The sequence below is a fragment of the Hemicordylus capensis genome, chromosome 10 (genome assembly GCF_027244095.1).
Source record: "Hemicordylus capensis ecotype Gifberg chromosome 10, rHemCap1.1.pri, whole genome shotgun sequence".
Classification (NCBI taxonomy): Eukaryota; Metazoa; Chordata; class Lepidosauria; order Squamata; family Cordylidae; genus Hemicordylus; species Hemicordylus capensis.
In genome coordinates this window covers 29,738,725-29,759,998 of record NC_069666.1, presented here as the reverse complement: position 1 = coordinate 29,759,998, position 21,274 = coordinate 29,738,725, and the positions used below count along the sequence as shown (strand labels likewise).

Genomic DNA, 21,274 nt, shown 5'->3' with positions numbered 1-21,274 from the left:
AAACCGAATTGTTTTTGAAAAGACAGGCAAGAGGGGGGCAGAAACGCCAGGAATTATCGAGGCTACTGGAAGTAAAGCGTGTGCCACAGGGAAGAGGAGTGCAGAGGCAGGTCCGGTCGAGGAAGTGGCGGGGCGTGTGTGTGTCATAGGCAGAGCTTGCACCCTCCCCCTTCAGCCCCCAAGCTGCGCCTTGAGCTTACTGGCTGCTAGTCTGGTGGCTATGGACTACCTCCAGCCTTAGAGGCACGATGCCTCTGAATATCAGTTGCAGGGGAGCAACAGCAGGAGGGAGGGCCGGCCCCTTTCGACTCCTGCCTGGAGGCTCCCAGTGGCATCTGGTGAGCCACTGTGAGAAACTGGATGGGCTGCCCGGAGGGACCTGATCCAGCAGGGCTGCTCTGGTGTTCTTAAACTGTCCACACTGACTCGCGGAATACCCCACACTGCCGTTTTCTGGGCAGGATAGAAGTCCGACTTTTGAAGGACGGCTATTTCACACATTGAAGGGCTGATCCTCATGCCAGAAGCCAGGACGGGCCATCTGAATACCCCCACCTGTGACTGCAGTCAGGGTGCTACAAACCACTGTCTGGAAAACCCCCCTCTATGCCAGGACGGACAGAGGGACTCTGCCAACCTCCCCATTCACATGCAAGGATACTTGCCAAGTATGAGCTCTGGGCAGCTTGTCAGGAGTGCCCCAGGATTCGATGGTGAACAGCTGTGGTCCATTGGAGCCTGCAAGGAACAAGAGAGGGGTGCCATTGTAGATTTCCAGGGGGTCATCATGTGGGCCCCTTGATCTCGCAGAAACACAAGCAGCTCTTATTCAGGGGGGTGGGAGAATGCAGGCATGCATGGCGAAACTAGCGGAGAGGGTGTCCAGCACAGCCGCCGCCAAGAGGGAGCTGTGAGGCAAGAAGCCCCCGGCCAAGCTCTCCCGTCGGCCCCTTGTGCGACCCACTCCCTGCCCCCTGGCCTGCCACAGGGGGACCAGGAGGCATCGCAGTGGAGCAGTTCAGGTTAACGTGCAAGAGAAAGGATGTGAAGCCGCTGGAGCAGCAAGCAGGTGCCCAGCCAAAGCAGCCCCTTCCCCCGCTCCAAGAGGCTCTCGGCCCATCTCCCCTGCCCGCCTTCCAGTTTGCCATCAGGGGAGACAGGGTGACTATGGACCCTGGCAAGAGTGCTCTGCCCAGAGCCCAGAGATCCCTCCCCCCGCTTAGACGCAGCTTCCATTTGGGGAAGGGCAACTCAAACCAGAGCCTTGCTCAGGCTGCCACTCAGTTCTGCCGGGGATAACAGAGACATGCTCCCAAGCCCCACCAGTTCTCTCCGTTAAGTGCCCCCCCCCGCATTTCTCTTGCAAGGAATGCACAACCCTGCCTCTCTCTTTCTCTCTCACACACACACCCCAGCATCTTAACAAGCCGGGGGGGGGGATCCCCCAGCGGAAGCCGCTCGGGTGGCTCCTCTCTCTCGTGCGCTGTCCACAGGCTGGCCACTCGTGAACCACACAGCTCTACCTGATGAGTGGCCGGCCTGCAGGCAGCACAGCTCTTGGGCGGGAAGACCAGGAGAGCCCCCTGAACTGCCTCCGTGGACACACCTCTCTGTCTTAAAAAGGAATTCTACCCGGACACAGACCAAGCAAGGAACAGGAAGTGCTTGGTCCAGCTCTTGCAGCTCAGAGTTGCCACCCACTCTGGCGTGGCCCCTTCTGTAAGCCACAACTGCTCAGCCACACTCTCCTCTGCCTGCCCCCCCCCCCCGCAATTCCAATACGGGAATCATACTGTCCTACATGACAGGGTTGGCGCAAGGTTTACACCACTTTGCTACAGGAGGCCAAAGCAAAAAAACACGGAGGATCATTGTCAAAGTGGAACGCCCAAATACTTACCGTACAATTCAGCAAATCCATTCATGGGGACCCGGGACGTGCCTGTCACAAACTGAAGCAGCCGGATGCGTTTCTCGGAATCCATCATCAGCACGGCCTAGACAGAGTCGCAAAGCCCTCGTGAGGCGCCCACACACGGCAGTGACCAGCCCCTGCAGGCTCTGCGCCTGGGCGGCTGCTGCTGCTGCTGCTGGTTCCCCCCTCGGCTCCCGGCTCCGGTGAAAGAGCCCCCGGCCAGAGCAGCAGTCTGCCGGCTTCGCGCGGGAGGGCTCTGCTTTCCGCCGCACCCGGATCTGAGCTCTTGGCTCCAGCACGGAGCCCCTGCCGGGAGGGCGAGAGGCTGCTGGAGGAGGAGCCCCAAGGAAGGAGCCCTCCCAGGCCAGACTCGCTCCCGCTCGAGCCACTCGGGGTTACCTTCCAAAACCACTGGACGACGGCGTGGCTGGCGCTGTAGCCGTTCTTGTACTTGGTGTGCTCCCGCCAGTCGTTCACATCCACGTCTCCCAAGCCGCACATCAGCAACTACCAGGAAAGGGGGAGGCGTGTGAGGGGGGAGTCAGCCACAGCCAAGGAGACGACGTTGCCCACAAGATAGCTAAACGGCGGGCGGGGGGGCGGAGACCGGTTTTGATGCCAGCGAGAACACTGACCTCTAGCTCATTTTCATCAAAGAGCTTGATGAGGTCTTGTGGAATCAGCTCAAAGAATCCCTAGGGCACAAAGAGGGCGACGGCCGGGTGAACAGGAGTCTGCAGGGAGAAGGCCACAGCCTTGCAGCCTCAAGAAATCGTCGTACTGATTGCCTATAGAAACACTTTAGAGACATGAAAGAAAGAAAGAAAGAAAGAAAGAACACGCCCACTGCCTCAAACCCCACACGCTTCTGGAGGAGGCTCATCACAGGGGCGCTTTCCAGACTCAACCCTGCCACCCTGTCACGAGGAGGGATCTGCCCAGCGTGCTTCCACAGTCCCTGCGCTGACACAGCAGCAGGGGCCGTTCACATTTCCAGGGCCTCCTTCCAGATTTTATCTTTGCATTACAGTGCTACAACGCTGCATGTGTGTTGCAAAAATAAAGTAGCTGTATTTTCCTGTTTGGGATTCTGGGGACCGTTTTCAATACGATCCTGCCAAGTCGAAGCATCCCCCCCCCCCCCGTTGTAGCGTGTCATCTGGAAAGTGTCAGGGACACCTCCTGCTGCGGCTGCAGATCCAGATCAGGCATCAGCTGTCTGTGGCTCACCAAGGAGCTCCTGTTCAGCTTTCCAGCAGCACCAGGAACCGGCTAGGAAGCCACCCTCTTGGCTGGGCCACCTCCCAGGGGCAGGGAAGGAGACCCTGGCAGGCACTGCCCCCACCCAGACGAAACTTGCTCTCCAGGAGACTGTCCCTGGGCATCTTCCAGAAGCAACGAAGCATCCCATGGGGGCAGGTATCTGGGGTAGCAGCTTCCGATACGATTCTGGCTAAAAGGCCCCTGTGTCTTGACATTTGCGCCAAGGAGCACAGCTGTCTCCTCAGTGCCATGTAAAAAAAGACCAGCTGCCTCTAACAGATTCCTTGGTGACTGTTTTGAAGCACGGCAGGAGACAGGAAGCAGGGAGAAGCTGGCGACGCTCATCTGTGCCTGGTTTGTTAGTTGCACGAGGCTTTGTGGCGCTATGTTTTTAGAAGCAGCGTTTTAAGGACAGAGCAAGGTCAACACTCCGATGCACATCACATCCGAAAGCTGAATGGACCGAAGTGGATACTGAAACCGGGAAGAGTCCAAACTATTTCCAATAGTCAATAACAAGGAGAGTGTGTTTTAATACCTCTTTAAAGGCTGCCATCTGTTTCCGGATCCTGTTCACAAATCGCCACTGAATTACAAGACTGCGAAGAAAGGAAGAAAGGAAGGAAGGTAGCATTTCTTTTAAAATGTCCTGTTAACAGGAAGGCTACATTTACCGGTGATTTCATGGCTGGCTCTTGATCACAGTCACCCTTCTAGCCTAGAAGCTCTTTGCCCAAAGAGCTTCTACTGGAAACGGAAGAGCCTGCAGCCGCTCACTTACTAGATGTACTCCTGCTTGTTCTTATTCGTGACCACGATGTCAGACCCTCCACTCTTCAGGTCGTGCTGATGTGTCTGAAGAGGAAGAGGGACAGAAGCCAGCTCTGAGCAAAGGGCAACCGCCCTCTCCCCCTGATGCTCCTCTCGGGGGGGCTTGCCCACAGCAGCAGCAGCAGCTTTCGTGCCCCCACCCACCCACCCATCATGAGATGCCAGTCGTTTCATCTGGCAAGATGGAACATAGGAAGCTGCCACATACAGAGTCAGACCACTGGTCCATCTAGCCCAGTAATGTCTACACAGACTGGCAGCAGCTTCTCCAAGGTTGCAGGCGGGAATCTCTCTCAGGCCTATTTTGGAGATGCTGCCAGGGAGGAAACTTGGAACCTAGATGCTCTCCCAGAGGAGCCCCATCCCCAGAGGGGAATATCTTCCAGTGCTCACACATGTGGTCTCCCATTCAAATGCAAACCAGGGCAGGCCCTGCTTAGCAAAGGGGACAATTCATGCTTGCTACCACCAGACCAGCTCTCCTGGTCTTGTGTATTGTGAACGATGTGAATGGCCAAACTCCCAACATCACCCGAAGCACCCCTGGAGACTTATTTCAGCCCTTGCAAGAATTTGCCATTCAAAGCACATTTGTAGCCAGTAGAGAAGACATTCTGCAAGTTCTGAGCCATTCCAGGAACTCCCAAGTCTCTTTGGATTACAGCATCGGAGAGCTCTGGGTTATGCTTCATGAACTGAGCTCACCATCCAGACACACCTCACGTGTCTGGAGGTTGCAGTTGGCTGAGTGATAGGTAATGGCTAGAATGCTGGATTAGGCCATGAAGAACCAGGTCCAGATGCTCCCTCAGCTAAAGCTTACTAGGCAGCCTTGGAACAGTCAGGATCTCTCGGCCTCGTCAACCTCAAAGTCACTTTGAAGAGCAAAGTGAGGCCTGCGGGGTGGGGGTGGGAATCATGTACACCAGCACCATGAGCTTCTTGAAGAAATGGCCGACTAAAAAATAGCACCACCATGAGGTGGAAGCTACTGTAAACCCAGACAAGTCCAAAGTGATGCCAGTGGGGAATCCAATGGCTACGAGGGAAAACGGAGCATTGGTTCACTCACCGCGCAGGCTGCTTCTTGCTGCTGCATCCAAGGACGTCTCAGTGCAGGGACGGTGCTTCTCCACGGGGCTCCCAGGCAGGACTACGCCAATTACGTGGAAGCCCTTAAGAGCCAGGGGAGCAGCACAGCCCCACCCAGTGCTTTTAGGCCAAGAGGCAAAGAGTACCTTGAAGATAAACACCGAGCAGAAGACACAAAACAAGCGGAACCGCAAACCATGACAAACACAAACCCCAGAGTGTCAGGAAGAACAAGGTGCCCTAGACTGGAGGAGGAGCGGGTGCTGAAGGGAGGGTCGCGACATCCTTGGATGCAGCCACAGCAAGAAGCAGCCTTCACGGTGAGTGAGCCGACACTCCATTCTCGGCTGCTGCAATCCAAGGACGTCTCAGTGTGGGGACAGACCACAGCCCTCAACCCCAGCTAGGGAGGGAGCAGCCTCGCCTACTTCGGAGGAGGCACCAGCAGGAGAACCCGCCTCCCCAAAGCCGCTTGGGCAGAGGCGAAGGAGGAGTCCAATTCCTATTGTCTGGTGAAGGTAGGAAGAGCCCTCCAGCTAGTTGCTCTGCAAATATCCCGGACAGGAACGGCAGTGGGAAAAACAGCCAAGGTAGCTGCGGCCCTGGTGGAAGGAGCAAACCCTTGAGTGGGAGTCCAAAGGTCCTGGGATTCATAAGCCACGGCTATGCAAGCCCTTAACCACCAAGCTACGGCGGCAGGGGAAACGGCCTGTCCCATCGTGCGAGGTAAAGAGGAAACAGAATGCAATTCCATGGCACGCATACGTTTTGTATGTTTTATGTACGTCCTTAGACACTACGGATGGCCAACCTGTGCCAGGCCCAGGGGCGTAACTACTATTAGGCAAGGGGAGGCGGCTGCCTGGGGGCCCCCACACCTTGAGGGGGCCCCCAGAGGCAAGTCACATGACTATATATTGTGAAAAGTGTGTGTGTGTGTCTCAGCGAGGGGCCCATTTAAAAATTTTGTCTCTGGGCCCACTCCAGCCTTGTTACGCCCCTGGCCAGGCCTACTCCGACTTTTGGCAAAGCGAGGGCCAAACCGTATCTTGCAACATGTGAAAAGGGGAGGCCACCTTTGGGCGAAAAAGGGAGGCCGGAATTAGCCCAACAGAGACCTCAGAAAAGATGCCCAAGTTCTTAGGCACTGACAGGGCAAGGAGCTCTGACCCCCTGAGGGCCAAAGTGGAAGGCAAGCTCTAAAGACAGGAGGCATAGTGGAATGGACTCTACTGGTCCGAAAGGGGAACCCTGGAGAGCCTGAAGGACAGGATGCCACTGTCAGGTAGGGAGACGGGGCCCACTGGAGAGAGAGCAGAGTTGCCCCGCTAAGGAAACCCTTTAAGTGAGGATGCTGTTGCCGAGAGTGTTTGGAAACCCCTGAGAGGAGTCCCACCAGGGAGGCAGCCTGGCATTTTAACATGTTTGCAGAGGGACCCCAGTCCGTCCTGGAGGAATTGGAGGAGGTGCCTCACGCTAGCTGATCCCTCGGGGATTGCATGCTTGGCAGACCATCTTAGGAAGGCCCTCCTCCAGGTATGTTGGTCAATCCTACTTGTTGAAGGCGAACATTGTGCCAAGTACCTTGGATGGATAGCCGTGCCGTTTTAGGAGGTGCCGTTCAATCTCCAGGTGGCTATGCTTTGACCGGCCTGGATCTGGATGACACACTGAGCCCTGCTGAAGAAGGTCCTCTTTGACCGGTAGCATCAGGTGTTCTGCTGTGGCTAGGTTGACCCCCAAACCTGGGTCTTTTTGGCCAGAACGGAGCCACAAGGATGACTTGTGCCTTGCAGAGATTTACTCTCTGAATCGCCAAGGAGTGGGGTCAGCAGGAAGGCATACAGGAGACCCTCTGGCCAGTGAGCTGAGAGTACATCCACCGGCTCTGCCTGAGGGCAGCAGAACCTGGAGAAAAAACTGTAGCTGTAGCTTTGCATTGGCTGGAGTCACAGAAGGGCCCCCAGATGGCCGGCCGAAGTGTGTCGTGATCAGGTGGAAGGCTTTCAGGTTCATCTCCCGTTCCCCTGGGAGAAGCTCCTTCCGACCGAGCCCGTCTGCCACCGTGTTCCAGTCTTCCCTGTACATGATGAGCTGTCACCTGCTGCCAGGCCCCCTGGAACAGAAGGACCGCTTCCGCCTGCAGGGACCTGGTCCCCAGTGGCGACTCATGAGCACCTTTGCCGTGGTGTTGGTACTCTCCTGATGTATCAGGATGGCCAGTAAGCCTCTTTAGGCCCATTGCCGTTAGACAGTCGAGATGTCTGGAGACCCTGAACACCCAGACAGAGAAGAAGGGGAGTGGTCTGGCGGGTTCAGAGGCTTCGCATAGACATTTCCGCTATTCGGACTTTGCCCCACTGAGAATTTGGGGCTCGGCCCACCCACGTCTCCGGAATCCCAGCCACCAAGTCAAAGTGTGCTGGTGTTGCCTACCCTGAGGGAGAATAATATGGCCCCTCCAATGACAGAGTTGTGGTTGTTTTCGTGGAGGCAGCAAAGGTGGAATGGAAACTTCCCACCTCCAATAGAAAGAACTCAGCAATGGCTAACAAATTCAACTCCCCCCACAGATGCTTCGGTGGTGGCAATGATTTGAAACCAGTTAGCTGCTTGTTCCTGCCGTGGCCTTCCTGTGACCACCCTCCTTGCTCCCAAGGAGGCCTTTGCAGCTGGGCCCTGGCCGGATCCTGCTCCCTCTGGTGCAGTTGCAGCCCATTCATTGGCGGCCAGACGCTTGTCCTTTGCCATGCCCGACATGCTGCTGGTGGAGGCAATGGCGGCCAGCACGGAAGCTGGGCCGTTCCCAGCAGCAGCCGCCTGCTCCACAGGGCTCGGGAGAGCGGTGGAGGTGGAGGTGCTGCTGCTGCCGCTGCTCAGGCAGGAAGTGGAAGTGAGGCGGCTGCCTGGCCCACTCCCCCCAGCTCAGAACCCCCCTTTCTGCAGGCGTTGGCCTGAGCTCACAGCCAGATGGCAGGAGGTGGGGGCTCTGGGGGCTCTCTTGGCAGTTGTGGCAACGCGGCCGCCTGGGCGGGTTACCGGCCTCCTGAGCGGCCTTTGCGAGGCCTCGCTGGTGCTTTCCCTTCGGCACCCAAATGTGAACTTTGCATTTAGCTGGGTCCATGCAGCAAAGGGAAAGAAAGAAGAGGCAGGGGAGTAAAGGCGGTATAGGAATCGAATGACTGAATGAATAAATGAATGAATAAATAAATAATACTGAAGGAATTACACTGCAGGAATAATAGACTGGACCCAGGCAGAGCTAGAGATGCTAGATCGTAAGACCAGGAAAATCATGACCATCAATCATGCTCTGCACCCCCACAGTGATATAGATGGGCTATACCTCCCTCGCAGCTCAGGTGGAAGAGGAATGCTGCAAGTCCATCAACAGTAGAGGAGGAGAAAAGAGGCCTTGAAGAATATATAAAGGACAGTGAAGAAGATGTACTTAAAATGGTCAATAATGAGAAACTATTCAACACCAATGAAACAAAGCAGGCCTACAAGAAAGAACAAGTCAAGAACCGAGCAGAAAAATGGAGAAATAAGCCACTGCATGGTCAATATTTGCACAATGTAAGTGGATATAAGACCAAATATAAGACCAAAATAATCCCAGTGGTAACTGGCGCCCTGGGTGCAGTCCCAAAAGACCTTGAAGAGCACCTCAACACCAGAGGGGCCACCGAAATCACCATCAGCCAATTACAAAAAGCAACTTTACTGGGAACAGCCTATATTCTGCGACGATATCTATAATAACAGCAACAACACTGATAACAAAATTCAGCCATCCCAGGTCCTTGGAAAGGATTCGATGTCTGGATAAAACAAACCGGTCAATAACACCTGCTCTGACTGTGTAAACAAGAAATAATACTGAAAGTAAAGCTAAAGCTCCCCCCCTTTTGTTTCTTTTTTGATAAGAGAATTTTAGAAGATCTTTGAACAAAGAAACAAAGCAGACAGTCAAGAAGAATAAATGGAAAAATAGGGGAGAGAGAAACAAGGAAGCAATCAGAGAAAAACAGAAAGAGAACTGCCTGGAGCCCAACGCAGGCCTCAAAGCTGCTCCCCGGCTCTTGAGGGCTTCCACTTCATGGGCCTAGTCCTGCCTTCGAGCCATGTGGAGAAGCATCACCCACACGGAGACGTCCTTGGATGCAGCAGCAGAGAAAGGTCCCTGTAATCAGGGCCAGATCCGGTATGCAGCAGGGGATGCTTCTGGGCACAGCTCTGCTGTACAAGCAAGCAGTAGGTGGTGCCTGTGGGGAAGGGGGCCCTTGATCAGGCGTGTCCCATACCAACCACGCCCCTTCTGGGAAGCCAACGATCTTGCCGCTGTCACCCTTCTCCTGTAACCAATATGGCAGACTGCTTGCCATACATGTATCATGTGGGTGGCCCCTGGCAGAGTTCAGGATGCCAGTTTGCCATCTAATGGTGCTGGGAGCATACACTCCAGTTTAGTGGCAACTGCACCAGCTCCCAGTTCAAGGGTTTATTTTGACCATAAGCACCTGCCTCTCTCAGAAAACTCCTCTTCTTCCTAGATTTGTCTACTTAAAAGTGATTCTGCCTCCTCTTTCCCACAGGTTCAGAGGAGTTTGCACAAAAGCAGAGATTATCCATTGACAACAATCTACAACACACACAAAATGCAAGTATATTCTTCACAGAGCACACAGTAAAAAACCAACACACACAAAAGCCACAAGGGAGAGTAGCAAGACAGGCCCCAAGTTCGGGAGTGTCCTCCTGAAGGCAAGCAGGGAGGGGGCCCAACCAATTGCCAGCAGGTGGGGGCAGCACCAGAAAAAGCCCATCGCACACACACCCTGACCGCCTGGACAACTCTCCACTGGCAATGGGGCACACCACAGTCCAGGCTGCCTGCTCTCCCTTGCCCTGTTTAGATCAGCGGGAGAGACGCTGCTCTGCACCCCACCAGAAGGCAGAGTCCAAACAAGGCCTTTTCCGTAATGGCCCCAACGTCGGGCAATGAGCTCTTCGAAAGCAGCACAGCCCTTCTGATATGCAAAAAGTACATAGGCCAACCTGTCAGCGGGGGTGTGTGTGTGTGTGTCAAGGGTGTAAATATCTCTCTCTCTCTCTCTCTCTGTTGCCGCGCAAGTACGCGTTACTGCAATCCGGAGGCAAAGAAAACATGTGAAACAAACACCACTTCTTTGCAGACTGCTCAGTCACAAAACAAGGTGAAGCGACATGAGGGAAAACTGAGACCTCACCGTCCCCAGACAGTGTCTCCTACTGAGGTCCCAAAGAGAGACAAACCTGCCCAAAAAGTTCTTCATCAACCGTGAAGCGAAGGTCCAGTTCGGTGGGATCATTCTCCAGAATCCACTTCAGAGAACTGTAGTATTCGCTGTCCTAGAACGAAGAGGAAAGAAATGGTGACGGCAGCCAGCAGGGGGAGCAGCTGTGTGTGCAGCCGCCTCTGGTGGCAGCAGCAGCAGCATTAAGGACCCATCCTCCTGGTCAAGTGTGGCACAGAAATGCAAAGCAGCAGCTTGTGCCAATGCCTACATACCACAGATTCCATGTCGTGAAGTGTGATGGGCTTCTGAAGCATCATCTTGTAAAAAGGGCGAATAAAAAACCCTGCACGAGAAGAGCAAGGCCTGGGTTACGAGCAGCAAGTCAAACAAAACCCCCACCGCTCAGGTGGGTCAGGAGGGTTCCCGAGGAGCCCCAATACCAACCGTCCAAGAGCTTCCCGTGATAGACAGCCATCCCAGCCACACGGCCAATGAACTTGAAGTACGAGAGATGGTCTTCATTGCAGAGCCCTGAATTTGGATTGATCTGCAGAGTGTAGTTATCCCTGGAAGGAAAGAGGCCACGTGTCACATGAAACCCACATTCGGAATCAGGACGAAAAACCCTGACTTCAAGTATACGCTGATCGGATCTGAGCTGTCAATAACTGACCAGGAGAGGGATCTTGGGGTGGTGGTGGACAGCTCGTTGAAAGTGTCTACTCAATGTGCGGAAGCTGTGAAAAAGGCCAATTCCATGCTAGGGATCATTAGGAAGGGGGTTGAAAATAAAACTGCTAATATTATAATGCCCTTATACAAAACGATGGTGCGGCCACACCAGGAGTACTGCATACAATTCTGGTCACATCATCTAAAACAGGACATTGTAGAACTGGAAAATGTGCAGAAGAGGGCAACCAAGACGATCAGGGGCCTAGAACACCTTCCTTATGAGGCAAGGCTACAACACCTGGGGCTTTTTAGTTTAGAAAAAAGACGAGTGCGGGGGGACATGATAGAGGTCTATAAAGTCATGCATGGTGTGGAGAAAGTGGAGAGAGAGAAATTCTTCTCCCTCTCACATCACACTAGAACCAGGGGCCATCCCATGAAATTGATTGCCAGGAGGTCTAGGAACAACAAACGGAAGTACTTTTTCACACAACGCATAATCCACTTGTGGAATTCTCTGCAGCCCACAACCTGGATGGCATTAAGAGGGGTTTGGATAACTTCATGGAGGAGAGGTCTATCAACGGCTACTAGTCGGAGGGCTATAGGCCACCTCTGGCCTCAAAGGCAGGATGCCTCCGAGTACCAGTTGAAGGAGTGACAGCAGGAGAGAGGTCATGCCCTCAACTCCTGCCTGTGGCTTCCAGCGGCATCTGGTGGGCCACTGTGTGAAACAGGATGCTGGACTAGATGGGCTTCCTTGGGCCTGACCTGAGGGCACGCCCCACACAGAGGGGCTTCTGCTTCCTCCTCCTCCTCCTGAAGTTCAGGCTGAGTTTATTTTTGGCCTTAATGGTCAGCTTGTGTAATGATTCATTTGCAAAGCAGAACCGCCAATCCTTCCAAAGGGGAAAAGCACCCGAAGGGTTCTGATGATGCACACCTGTGTTGCAGCTGGCATGGTCTCAGGAGGGGCACACTCGGCTGTGGGGGGCTGCCCTGCAGTTTAATAAGTACTTGTATTAAAAACAGTTTAAAGTTTGCTGAGAAGTTAATCAAGGGCACCTTTTAAAATCACTAAAGGGTACCATACATTGTTCTGTTCCCTAACAGATGAACTGAATAAGCATTGTAGCCCTAATTAGAAACATGGGATGTGTGTGTCTAAGTTTCCTTGGAAGATTGTCCAAGTGCAGAAGTGTTTCAATGCAGAGCGGGCACACTGGACAGTTTCATCCTATGCTCAAAGATTCTGGCGGGCAGACCGAGAGGTCGCTGAGGCTTAAGCCCTTTGCATTTCACACTTGCCCAGGCTCCTACTTACGTGGCAGAATACTCAAACAGCCCATAGTAAGGATTAAACATTTCCTTGGAGAGGTAGAAGAACCACTCCCTGGCGACCCCTCCATAGTCTAGCCCCTTCTCATGATCAAACTCAATCCAGAGTCGGGCTTTGAGGTACTCCGGCTTCTTTACAGCAATAATTCTTCTGTAGGAGTCTTCAAGGATTGTGGCACGGTGAAGTTTCATTTCAAACTTATTGGGAATTTCACTCTGGAGGAGGACAGGGAGATCAGCAAGTCAGAGGAATCTACCAAGCATCAGGACGGCAGGACATTGCGGCATGCCAGCACTCGGGGTGGGGGGCAGCCCCATCCCTTCCCCAGCTTCTCAGAGCACTTCCGTCCTGCTCCAGGCCAGTGCAGGGGAGCACCCTTCGGGGCCAGCTGGCTAGTCAAAGCAACAGCATGAGTTTGCAAGCAACAAGCCACGGCTCTGGCCCCGCCCAGTTCCAGGAAAGGGACAAGACTCAGCTGGAGGCTCCAGGACTCAGGACAGAGCAGCTAGATCTGCTCAACCACTTTAACAGAAACAGCCACAGAGGGTCAAACGCTCCAAGGAGGAGGGAGAGGGAGGGCGGAGAAACAAGGCAATGAAGGGCAACCCACAGGAATGGACACAGACGGAGGAGTCACCAGACTGTTTCCTCCCAGAGTCCTTGGAGCAGCAGACAATACAAGGTGTCTAATAAGGGGCTGGTGGGGCTGACAAGACCCACCCAAGGGGTCCAGGAATGGGGACTCAGGCCGGTCTCTTGCTTGCCCGATGACTCACTTGTTTTTTCAACTTCTTCCTGAAGAATTCATACTTCCTTTTGTAATCTCTGGAATAAGGCACCGCCTTTGAAGAAAAAAGGACAAGTCTTTAATGTGCAGGCAATTTAGGAAGCAGACTCTAGGGTGAAGACATTCTTAGGTGCTGCCTGGGAGATGCAAGCAGGGGGCTTCAAAAGTGCAAGAAAAGGAAGGAGGAGTCTTACTGGTCCGGTTATTGCAACGTTCTGCAAGCGCGGATCTTCCCACTGAGTTTTCTTGGTGTCTGCAAACACACATATGCATTAGTTCCAGCAAGATGAGGAAGCGATAAGTAATTCAGATCATACGGGACTTCCAACGTACGGTGGTTTATGTAGAATGTTCTTCCATCGGTGTGCAGTCTCTCTTCCCAGCCAGGCTAAAGGAGAAATTCAGGAAGGGCCATTAAGTATCGCCATTAAAGCGATGAGCCCTAATGATCAATAGACGCCTTTTAAATGGCAGTGCTTCGTCTTTGCACTTTGCGAAATCAGAAGTATCGGCTATTGCAGCGTAAGAGACACTCACTGGTAACGGGCCCAGGTCTGCAGGGTCTAAGGAGGTCTTCCTTCTCATGGGAGGCGGAATTTTCAGCCGGGGATCGTCCTGGGGAAACACAAGGATGCCATCAGCACACAGCTCGAGCCCTTCCTGCAGGCGGCCGGCAGCAACAGCAGGCCGGTTTCCATCCACTGGCCCCGGTTTGCTGCAATCAGCGGGATGCAGAATTCAGACTGGGGCTGCACACGCCAGGCAGTCCAGTGCCCTGTCGCTCATAAGAGTCCAGCCAAGGCCACTGCGTGTGCACTGACTCGGAAGGAGACTCAACAGGACTGGCTCCCTAGAGAGGGTGCTCAGGACTGCAGCGTCAGCCGAGACGAACCACTTCAAACGGCTTCTGCTTCTTGGGGCTACTGGCCCTCTCATCAGTGCTTCCCTCTGGCTGGTGAGCAGGCAGATCTGGAAGGCAACTGACTCACAAGGCGTGGGGGGCTGAGAGCAGCCTGCCTGCTTGGGCGGGGGGGGGGGGTGTCTCCTGCGACTTTTGCACACATGGCTGTTAGTTCGCATCTCCTCCGGAGTGGAGGGTGCGAGTCCACATATCAGCAGAATCTACCCCGAAGTCACAGTGGGCTACCAGGGAACCGTTCACACATGATCCTGCTTTCCCCCGGATTACTGCTGCGCATTCTAGCTAAGGCCGAATTATGTACGGGGTAAATCAAAACCCTCTATTTGTGGCAGCTTTTTTCTGAAGAAAATAAAAACACTAGCCTTCTGGTATGCCCCACGGCTTCTCCTGCAATGTGTGGAGCGGCCACTGCCAATAATTTGGCTTTTTTCAAAACTTGTACTTTTGTGGGCTTTTAAAATAAAAACTTCAGGCAGCGCCAATCAGCTTCAGAAAGAGCCTGCAGCTCAGGAGGGGCTTTTCACTGGGGATCAGAAGAGGAGGGGCAGCCTGCCTGCCCCCAAACCCAGTAGCTGCTCCCTCCCCACAGGTCCTGACTCCTGCCACCCGCCCTATGCCGGGCCTGCGGGTGGGAGGGGGCTGGCCGCAGGAGTGACTCTCTCCAACCAATAAAAGCTGCTCCTCTTTTTCTCTCTCTCCCCACATCCCTCCGCTACTTTGCTGAGCTATTGAGCAGGTCGCTCCTTGCCAGGTCGATTTCCAAAAATATTTGAAGGCAATGGGAGAGTCTCGCAGTTTGCAAGGACTTGGGTGAACTAGCAGAACGCCAAGCGTCAGCAGAAGGCGGCGCTGCTTGGCAACTTGTCCCTCCCATTTCCCACAAGGCTAAATGAAGGGGAGTTTGGCCGTTGTGTTCGGACTGGTCTCCTGTTGGAGTGCTTTGCAGTTGTGAGCACCAAGGAGGGAGAAATGCCCGAGTTCAACACAAGCATGAACCGGAATGCAAAATGTGGGCCTTCCGGTGCTTTCAACCTGTACAAGATCCTTGCTAGTGCTATGCCAGGCTTTTGGCGACTTCTAATTCATATTGGAGTCTCTGGCTTCGTCTCATTGAAGCCTGGTCACCAGAGGAACACAGACGCTGCAACTCAGGCAGACAGGCAGGCTTTACGCATGCAGATGTTGCCGAAGGATGCCTGGAAACTCAACCAGGGAGGCTGCAGGTTCGATGCCACCTGAGCCCTGTGTGTCTGAGCTGGTTCCATGAGGCTGCATTTCTCTTCACCACAGAGAGAAAGCAAGGATTCCTGCTGTAGACTTCCACGGCCTCTTAAATGGCCTGGGGTGAGAGTGGGGGACAGGAGGTGGTGAAGGCAGCTGCAAAGGCAAGCTCATCACAAAAACCAGGTTCGGGTTAAGCGTCCTGTTGTTTTGGCCAGTCAATCTTGCGGAACACTGACTGACTGCCAAACAAACAAAAAGTAATAATGAAGAGAGGCGTCTCTCGCTGCCTCCTCCTGGGATGTGACTGGATGGAGAGAAAAACCGGAGCAAGCTGTGGGAATGCAGACAGGAAACAGATCTGCAGGGAATGCGGACAAGAACTGCCCCATGTGGACGGCCCATCTAGTCCCCCCAACTAAACCACTGCGAAGCCAATTTGCTCCTTGGATACCCCGAAGCATCCCTCCCAGGCGCCCCCTCCCGCTCTTTGCGGCCACCGCCTCTGCTCCTTTGTCCCCCGGAAGAGCAGGGCGCCAAGCACCAGCCGGGCTCCATGAAGGGCCTTTCCCAGCCGCCACGCTGCCTCTGACTGGAAGGAGAACTCGCAGCACGCTGGCGGCAGGGCCCAGCAGAGCCCTTCCCCTGGCACCAAATGGCCAGCCGGCAGCCGAGGAGGAGGAGGACGATGGCAGGGCCAAGGGAAGGTCTGCCGAGGCCGCCCTGATGTTCCCGCTGCTCTGGGCTGTGGTGCCTGCAGCAGCCGGGGAGGGACAGCCCGCCCCGGAGAGCACCCTGCCCCTCGCCTCCGGTCACTGCAGGGCAAGGAGGGAGCCACGGTTCCCCTTCCTCCGAGGCACACCCTGCGAGGCACACCCTGCTCCAGCGAGGCAAGAGCTCTGGCTGCGACCAGGCCTCACGGTGCGACCCAGCACACGGCGGCCCCTTCCCCCCCACCCTCAGCACGGCCTCCCAAAGCGGCAGCCTACCCAAGTTGTCGTTTTGCTGTTGTGGTCAATGAAGAAAGGCCTCCCACTCGGGGCATGTCGCACTTCCCAGCCTTTGGGGAGAAATTCGGGATCCCTCTTGGAGGCCGCCGGCTGCCGCGAGTCCTCAGGGGCCGAGAGCTGCCTGGTGGGAGCCGTGGCCTGCGGGCCCGCATCTGCTCCAGCCTATCAGAAACGAGATGGGCAGCCCAGCAGTGAAAGCCGGCCCAGTTATGCTAACCGCGGTGCCCTCGACCCACGAGCAAGAGAGGCTGAGGCCCGGCCTTGAAGGAGCTGGTCCTGGACACGGCCATCCATCTCTCCCCCCGCCCAGTTTTGGTAAAATAATCCTCCGAGAGCCACGTGATCCATTTCTCTCTCTGCGCACAACACACACAGAGACACACACACACAGCAAGCTACCTTACACCAAGCAAGACAACCACTTGCCCAGCGGAGGCCATCAAAGGCTCCAAGGAAAGCGGCAGGCCACGCCAGCCCTCCTTCCACCCGGGCATCAACCCAGAGGCCGGCTGCAGCCGTCTCTGGCATCGCGGCTGCTACCCCACCGTGAAGCTGCAATTGCACAGGGAAGAGGCTTTGCTGGGCCCAAGATGCTCCGCAGGTCCGGGCACTGCGAGCTCCGGATGCTGCAGCAAGCCAAGCACCCCCTGTGCAGACCTGAGAAAGAGCGGAGCTCACGCCCTCCTTGAGCCCAAGGCGTCTCTGGCCAGGGAGGCAGAACAACAACAAATATTGATATGCCGCTTTTCAACAAAAGTGTCCCAAGCAGTTTACATGGAGAAATAATCAATCAATCAATCAAGATGGCTCCCAGTCCCCAAAGGGCTCACCATCTAAAAAGAAGTCCATGTTTGGCTGGGCCAGAGACAAGGCCAGCCTGAAGGCTCCCAACCTGCAGGCCAGCCAAGCTGCTGCCTGGGTCACGCCCGCCCTCCCTCCTCCCCCCATCTCCCCCAAGGCAGTCCTCTCAAGCTCTAAGCAGAGGGAGAGGCAGCCCAGGCGAGGACTCATCCGCTGGGACGCGGGGCCAACCAGCAGGTGCCCCAGCAAGGAGCTGCAGCCCATCCCACCACCGTGTCCCCCAACGGAGACTCCGGGCATCGGAGGAACCCGGACGCCTGGGGAGTAGGGCCAAGAGGGAAGACTCACCTGGAGAGCAGGCTTCTTCCAGGTGGTCGTCTGGGAATTGTGGTCGATGTAATAAGGCCTCCCTTTCTCATCATTCCTGACTTCCCAGCCTGGAGGCAGCCCAGTGGAAGTCGGCAGCAACTAACCGTGTAGCAGGGTGGGGGAGAAGGGACAGAATGAGCGAGGCAGCAAAGGCTGTGCAGGGATGCCACTCTGGCTCACGCCACCCCCCCGCCGATTACGTCACTTGATGGCCAAGGAGGACGTGCGCGCAGACTATGATCCACGAAGGGAAAGAGGTGGCTGCCGGCAGGGACGGCCAGTCTAGCCAGGCAGGCATCTTTGGGTTTTCCAAGCCTTGGTCTGTCTGGAACCAAGGAACACGTTCCGGGCACCAGCCGGGCACTCTGTGGGCGACGCTTTGGGCATTAGGCCACTCAAGTGCCACCCTGTTCGTTTTGAAACTATGGCTGGCTGAAGTGTGCACACGCACACACACACACCCCTTGCCACATCTCTTCCATGCCAACTGCCCTCCCCAGGGGGAAGAGCCTCCTTCCCTGCAGCTCTCCAACCTGGAAGCAGAGCGAGAGGTGCTTCCTGCCTGGGATGTCTCTGGGGCCAGGCGGGTGTTGCTCATTCGGCTTGCCAGCTCCAGGACTAAAGCTCTGCGTGCAGCAAAGAGGTTTGGGCCGGTTATACAATGGCAGGAGATTTCGGAGCAGCACTTACCACAGGAAACACTGGATGTTCCTCCACCCGATACGTCTGCAGGCTGCTGCTGCTGCTGGAATCACTCTGGAAGAAGAAGCAGACACTGATGTGCTGGCACTAGCAAGACTCATGAGAGGGTGGCGGCACCAGCACCACCACCACCTCTTGGACACTCCCCACCACACTTGCCCCAGAAGAGCTGGGCCAGAAACGCTTCAAAGCCTCCTGGGCGCTTTCCAGATTTCCTACTCAACAGTGGCAAAGCGCTTCGGTTCAGGCAAATCACATTCAAAACGTAAACAGCAAAGCACCCAGCAGGGAGAGCAGAGTCGCAAAAAGCTAACCACCAGAAAATACAGCAACCTTTTAATGCCAGACCCACAACGCCATAGCAATAAATTGCAGCGATTAAATCCGAAATGTGAAAGGCACCCTGCTGTCAGCATAAGGACTGCGGTGTCACAACACAGGAAGTGCAGCATCACACTTCGGAGATACGTCCTGACCCTGTTGCAGGGTCTAATCTGGAAAGCGCCCAGGATGAAGCCTCTTCCCCAAAACCTGGAGCTTCCTCAGTCACGTGGCTTGACGGTGGCAGGAAGTGCCTCAAGTTCCGCCATTTTGTTGTTTCTCTTTGTAAACCGCCCTGAGCCATTTTTGGAAAGGCGGTATAGAAATCGAATTATTATTATTATTACTTCTTGTTTACAGAGTCAGACAGGTGTTATTGACTGGTTTGTTTTATCCAGACATCGAGTCCTTCCCAAGGACCTGGGATGCCAGAATTTTATCATCAATACTGTTGGTTATTATAGATATCGTCGCAAAATATAGGCTGTTCCCAGTAAAGCTGCTTTTTATAACTGGCTGATGGTGATTTCTGTGGCCCCGATGGTGTTGAGGTGCTCTTCAAGGTCTTTTGGGACTGCACCCAGGGCGCCAATGACCACGGGGATTATTTTGGTCTTTTTATGCCACAGCCTTTCAATTTCAATTTGTTTAATAATAATAATTATTATTATTATCATTATTATTTTGAGCACTGCACCCAAGTGCTACTTTTCCAGGACTCCTGTGATGCGCAGGAACCGAGAATCCTCAGGAGCAAAGCGGAGTAATGCTGTTGGCCGCATGAACGGCGCCTCCTGTCACTGTCCTGAGGTCGCTGCGAAGGGTCCCCTCGTATGAACTCCCCCCGCCCCCGCCGGCCTAAATGTCGTGAAGCTGCGTTAGATCGCCCTTGGGAAAAGCTCCGGCGTCCCCTGCAGCTCTTTCCCCACCTCCGTTTCTGCTTTTGGTGCCCCAGAATGCAGGTGGCGGCTGCTGTTTCCTCGAACGCTTCCCGCTGGGTGCCAGCTGCAGCCCCTCCTCAAGAGAGCAGACGCTGCCACCCGAGCCTTGCTCACCTCCTTCTGCACAGGGCGGCCCTTGAAAAGCATCTGGCAGCTCCAGAGAGCAGCCACAGCACACTGGATGCCCCGGTGGTGCGTCCATCGATCACTCCAGCCCCGAAAGAGCTGTGCGGGTTTCCAATTTGCTTCTGGGTGCAATTCAAGGTGCTGGCCCTTCCTTGGCAACCCTCAACACTCTCTCCAAGGTGATCTGACCCGCCTTTCTAGACCTTGGAGAGGCGGGAAGGACGCTGCTGCGGAAGCCCAGCGGTTGTGCTCAGGCGTTGCCCCCCCCGCCCCCGCAGAAGGCCCTCACTGGAGGATCTGCCCTGCCTCCCCTCTTCTGGCCTTGGGAGGCCACTGAAAGCCACTCTGTTCCCCTGGGTCTTTGGCACAGGACAAGGAAACCTCTTGGCTTCCTCTCCCTTTCTCGGAGGCGCCTGATGCTGGTGATTTTAAAATATATATATATTATTTCTTCCATCTCTCTTGATACCTGTCATTTTAGTGATTTTTCATTTTATTGCAATTCTCACAACTGTAGTGTCTGCAAACCAACTTATCATCTTCAGGCAAAAGTTGTATCTCAGTGTGAAAAAGAAATACAGATCTCACCCAACATTTGTGGGCTGTGCAAGTTCTTAGGCACAATATATGGGACGACAACGTCAGAATCCATTGCTTGCACAAAGCACTGTGAGGAAGTGCTAGAGACCTGTACAACTTTTTGAACAAGCCGCCCATCGGGATGGGGAAAATGGGGCTGCAAGCCCTCAGGGGGGCCCAGGGCAGGGCCAGTGGCTGAAAAGGGGCCGTGGCCTCCAGGGGGACCCTCACAGTGCAGGAGGAAGCCGCCTGGCCAGCCGCTGGCCTCTCGGAGGTGGTCAGCTGAGCATTCAGCTCTTCGGCAAGGCAGGCCTCAGCACCCGAACTGCCCTGCTGCCTGGCCGCTTGGGGGCTCTGGTTGCTGTACATCGTGGCTTCATCTTCTGTGATGATCTCCCAGCTCTTGGAAGGGAAGCAAAGAGAGGAAATCCTGGGTCAGAATCGGAGTTCTCCTCATGGGCTATTACAGGGGAAACGAGCAGAAGTGAACCTCACCTCAGGGGATTCTCTGCTGTCGAGGTTCTCCGCTTCCTCGGTTATTTGATGGCGACTAGCAAAGGCGTGCTCCACTTCCAGCTGGAGATTGCTGCTCTCTGCATTGGGTCTGTTGTCCCTGGACAAAAGGCAGTTGTCACCAGTGTTCCTGCTAAGGTGTGCGCATGTGCGCACACTCACAAGGATTTTTGATGTCTGCTCAGTTCATTTTAGATCCCGCTCAGGTGGAATCAGGAAGGCCCCACTCTGAATGCACATGGTGCGCACACACTGCCTTGATGCTGCTGCCCAGAACAAAACTCATTCCACACAGAGATTTTTTAAAAAACCTAGAGAGAGCCCTGGTTGTCACTGCAGCAAGGAAGACGGAGAATCTCAAGGGGAGGGGGGTTTCCATCTGCAAGCCACTTTGACTCTTTGGGGAGGGGCCCTATTGACAAACGAGTGTGGCTTTCCCGTTGGGGGTGGGGGAGGCCAAGCAGATCCGACACCAGGCATTCCATAGCCTCTTTGGGAGGTGGGACAGAGACTGCCCGGCCAGCTGGGGAGAAGGCATCTGAAGGCAGCCACTCTGCGAAGCCCCTGCCTCCCACCCCAGCTCCC

General features: G+C 54.8%; 1 protein-coding gene across 3 annotated transcripts in view; it reads right to left on the bottom strand.

The window, feature by feature from the left end:
• Positions 1-21,274, bottom strand: part of NEDD4 (NEDD4 E3 ubiquitin protein ligase) — a 45,850-nt gene that overhangs the window by 2,431 nt on the left and 22,145 nt on the right. For all 3 annotated transcript variants that reach the window (XM_053272523.1, XM_053272524.1, XM_053272526.1), the window contains exons 10-28: positions 20,672-20,789; positions 20,408-20,578; positions 18,198-18,263; positions 17,487-17,606; positions 16,317-16,499; positions 13,722-13,799; positions 13,518-13,572; positions 13,379-13,437; positions 13,174-13,239; positions 12,383-12,612; positions 10,828-10,949; positions 10,656-10,726; positions 10,400-10,495; positions 3,960-4,033; positions 3,717-3,777; positions 2,551-2,610; positions 2,315-2,422; positions 1,901-1,997; positions 666-738 (exon numbers count right to left, since the gene is read on the bottom strand). In XM_053272523.1, coding sequence (XP_053128498.1) covers positions 666-738; positions 1,901-1,997; positions 2,315-2,422; positions 2,551-2,610; positions 3,717-3,777; positions 3,960-4,033; positions 10,400-10,495; positions 10,656-10,726; positions 10,828-10,949; positions 12,383-12,612; positions 13,174-13,239; positions 13,379-13,437; positions 13,518-13,572; positions 13,722-13,799; positions 16,317-16,499; positions 17,487-17,606; positions 18,198-18,263; positions 20,408-20,578; positions 20,672-20,789 — 1,908 coding nt within the window. The remainder of the gene's footprint in view (positions 1-665; positions 739-1,900; positions 1,998-2,314; positions 2,423-2,550; positions 2,611-3,716; positions 3,778-3,959; positions 4,034-10,399; positions 10,496-10,655; positions 10,727-10,827; positions 10,950-12,382; positions 12,613-13,173; positions 13,240-13,378; positions 13,438-13,517; positions 13,573-13,721; positions 13,800-16,316; positions 16,500-17,486; positions 17,607-18,197; positions 18,264-20,407; positions 20,579-20,671; positions 20,790-21,274) is intronic.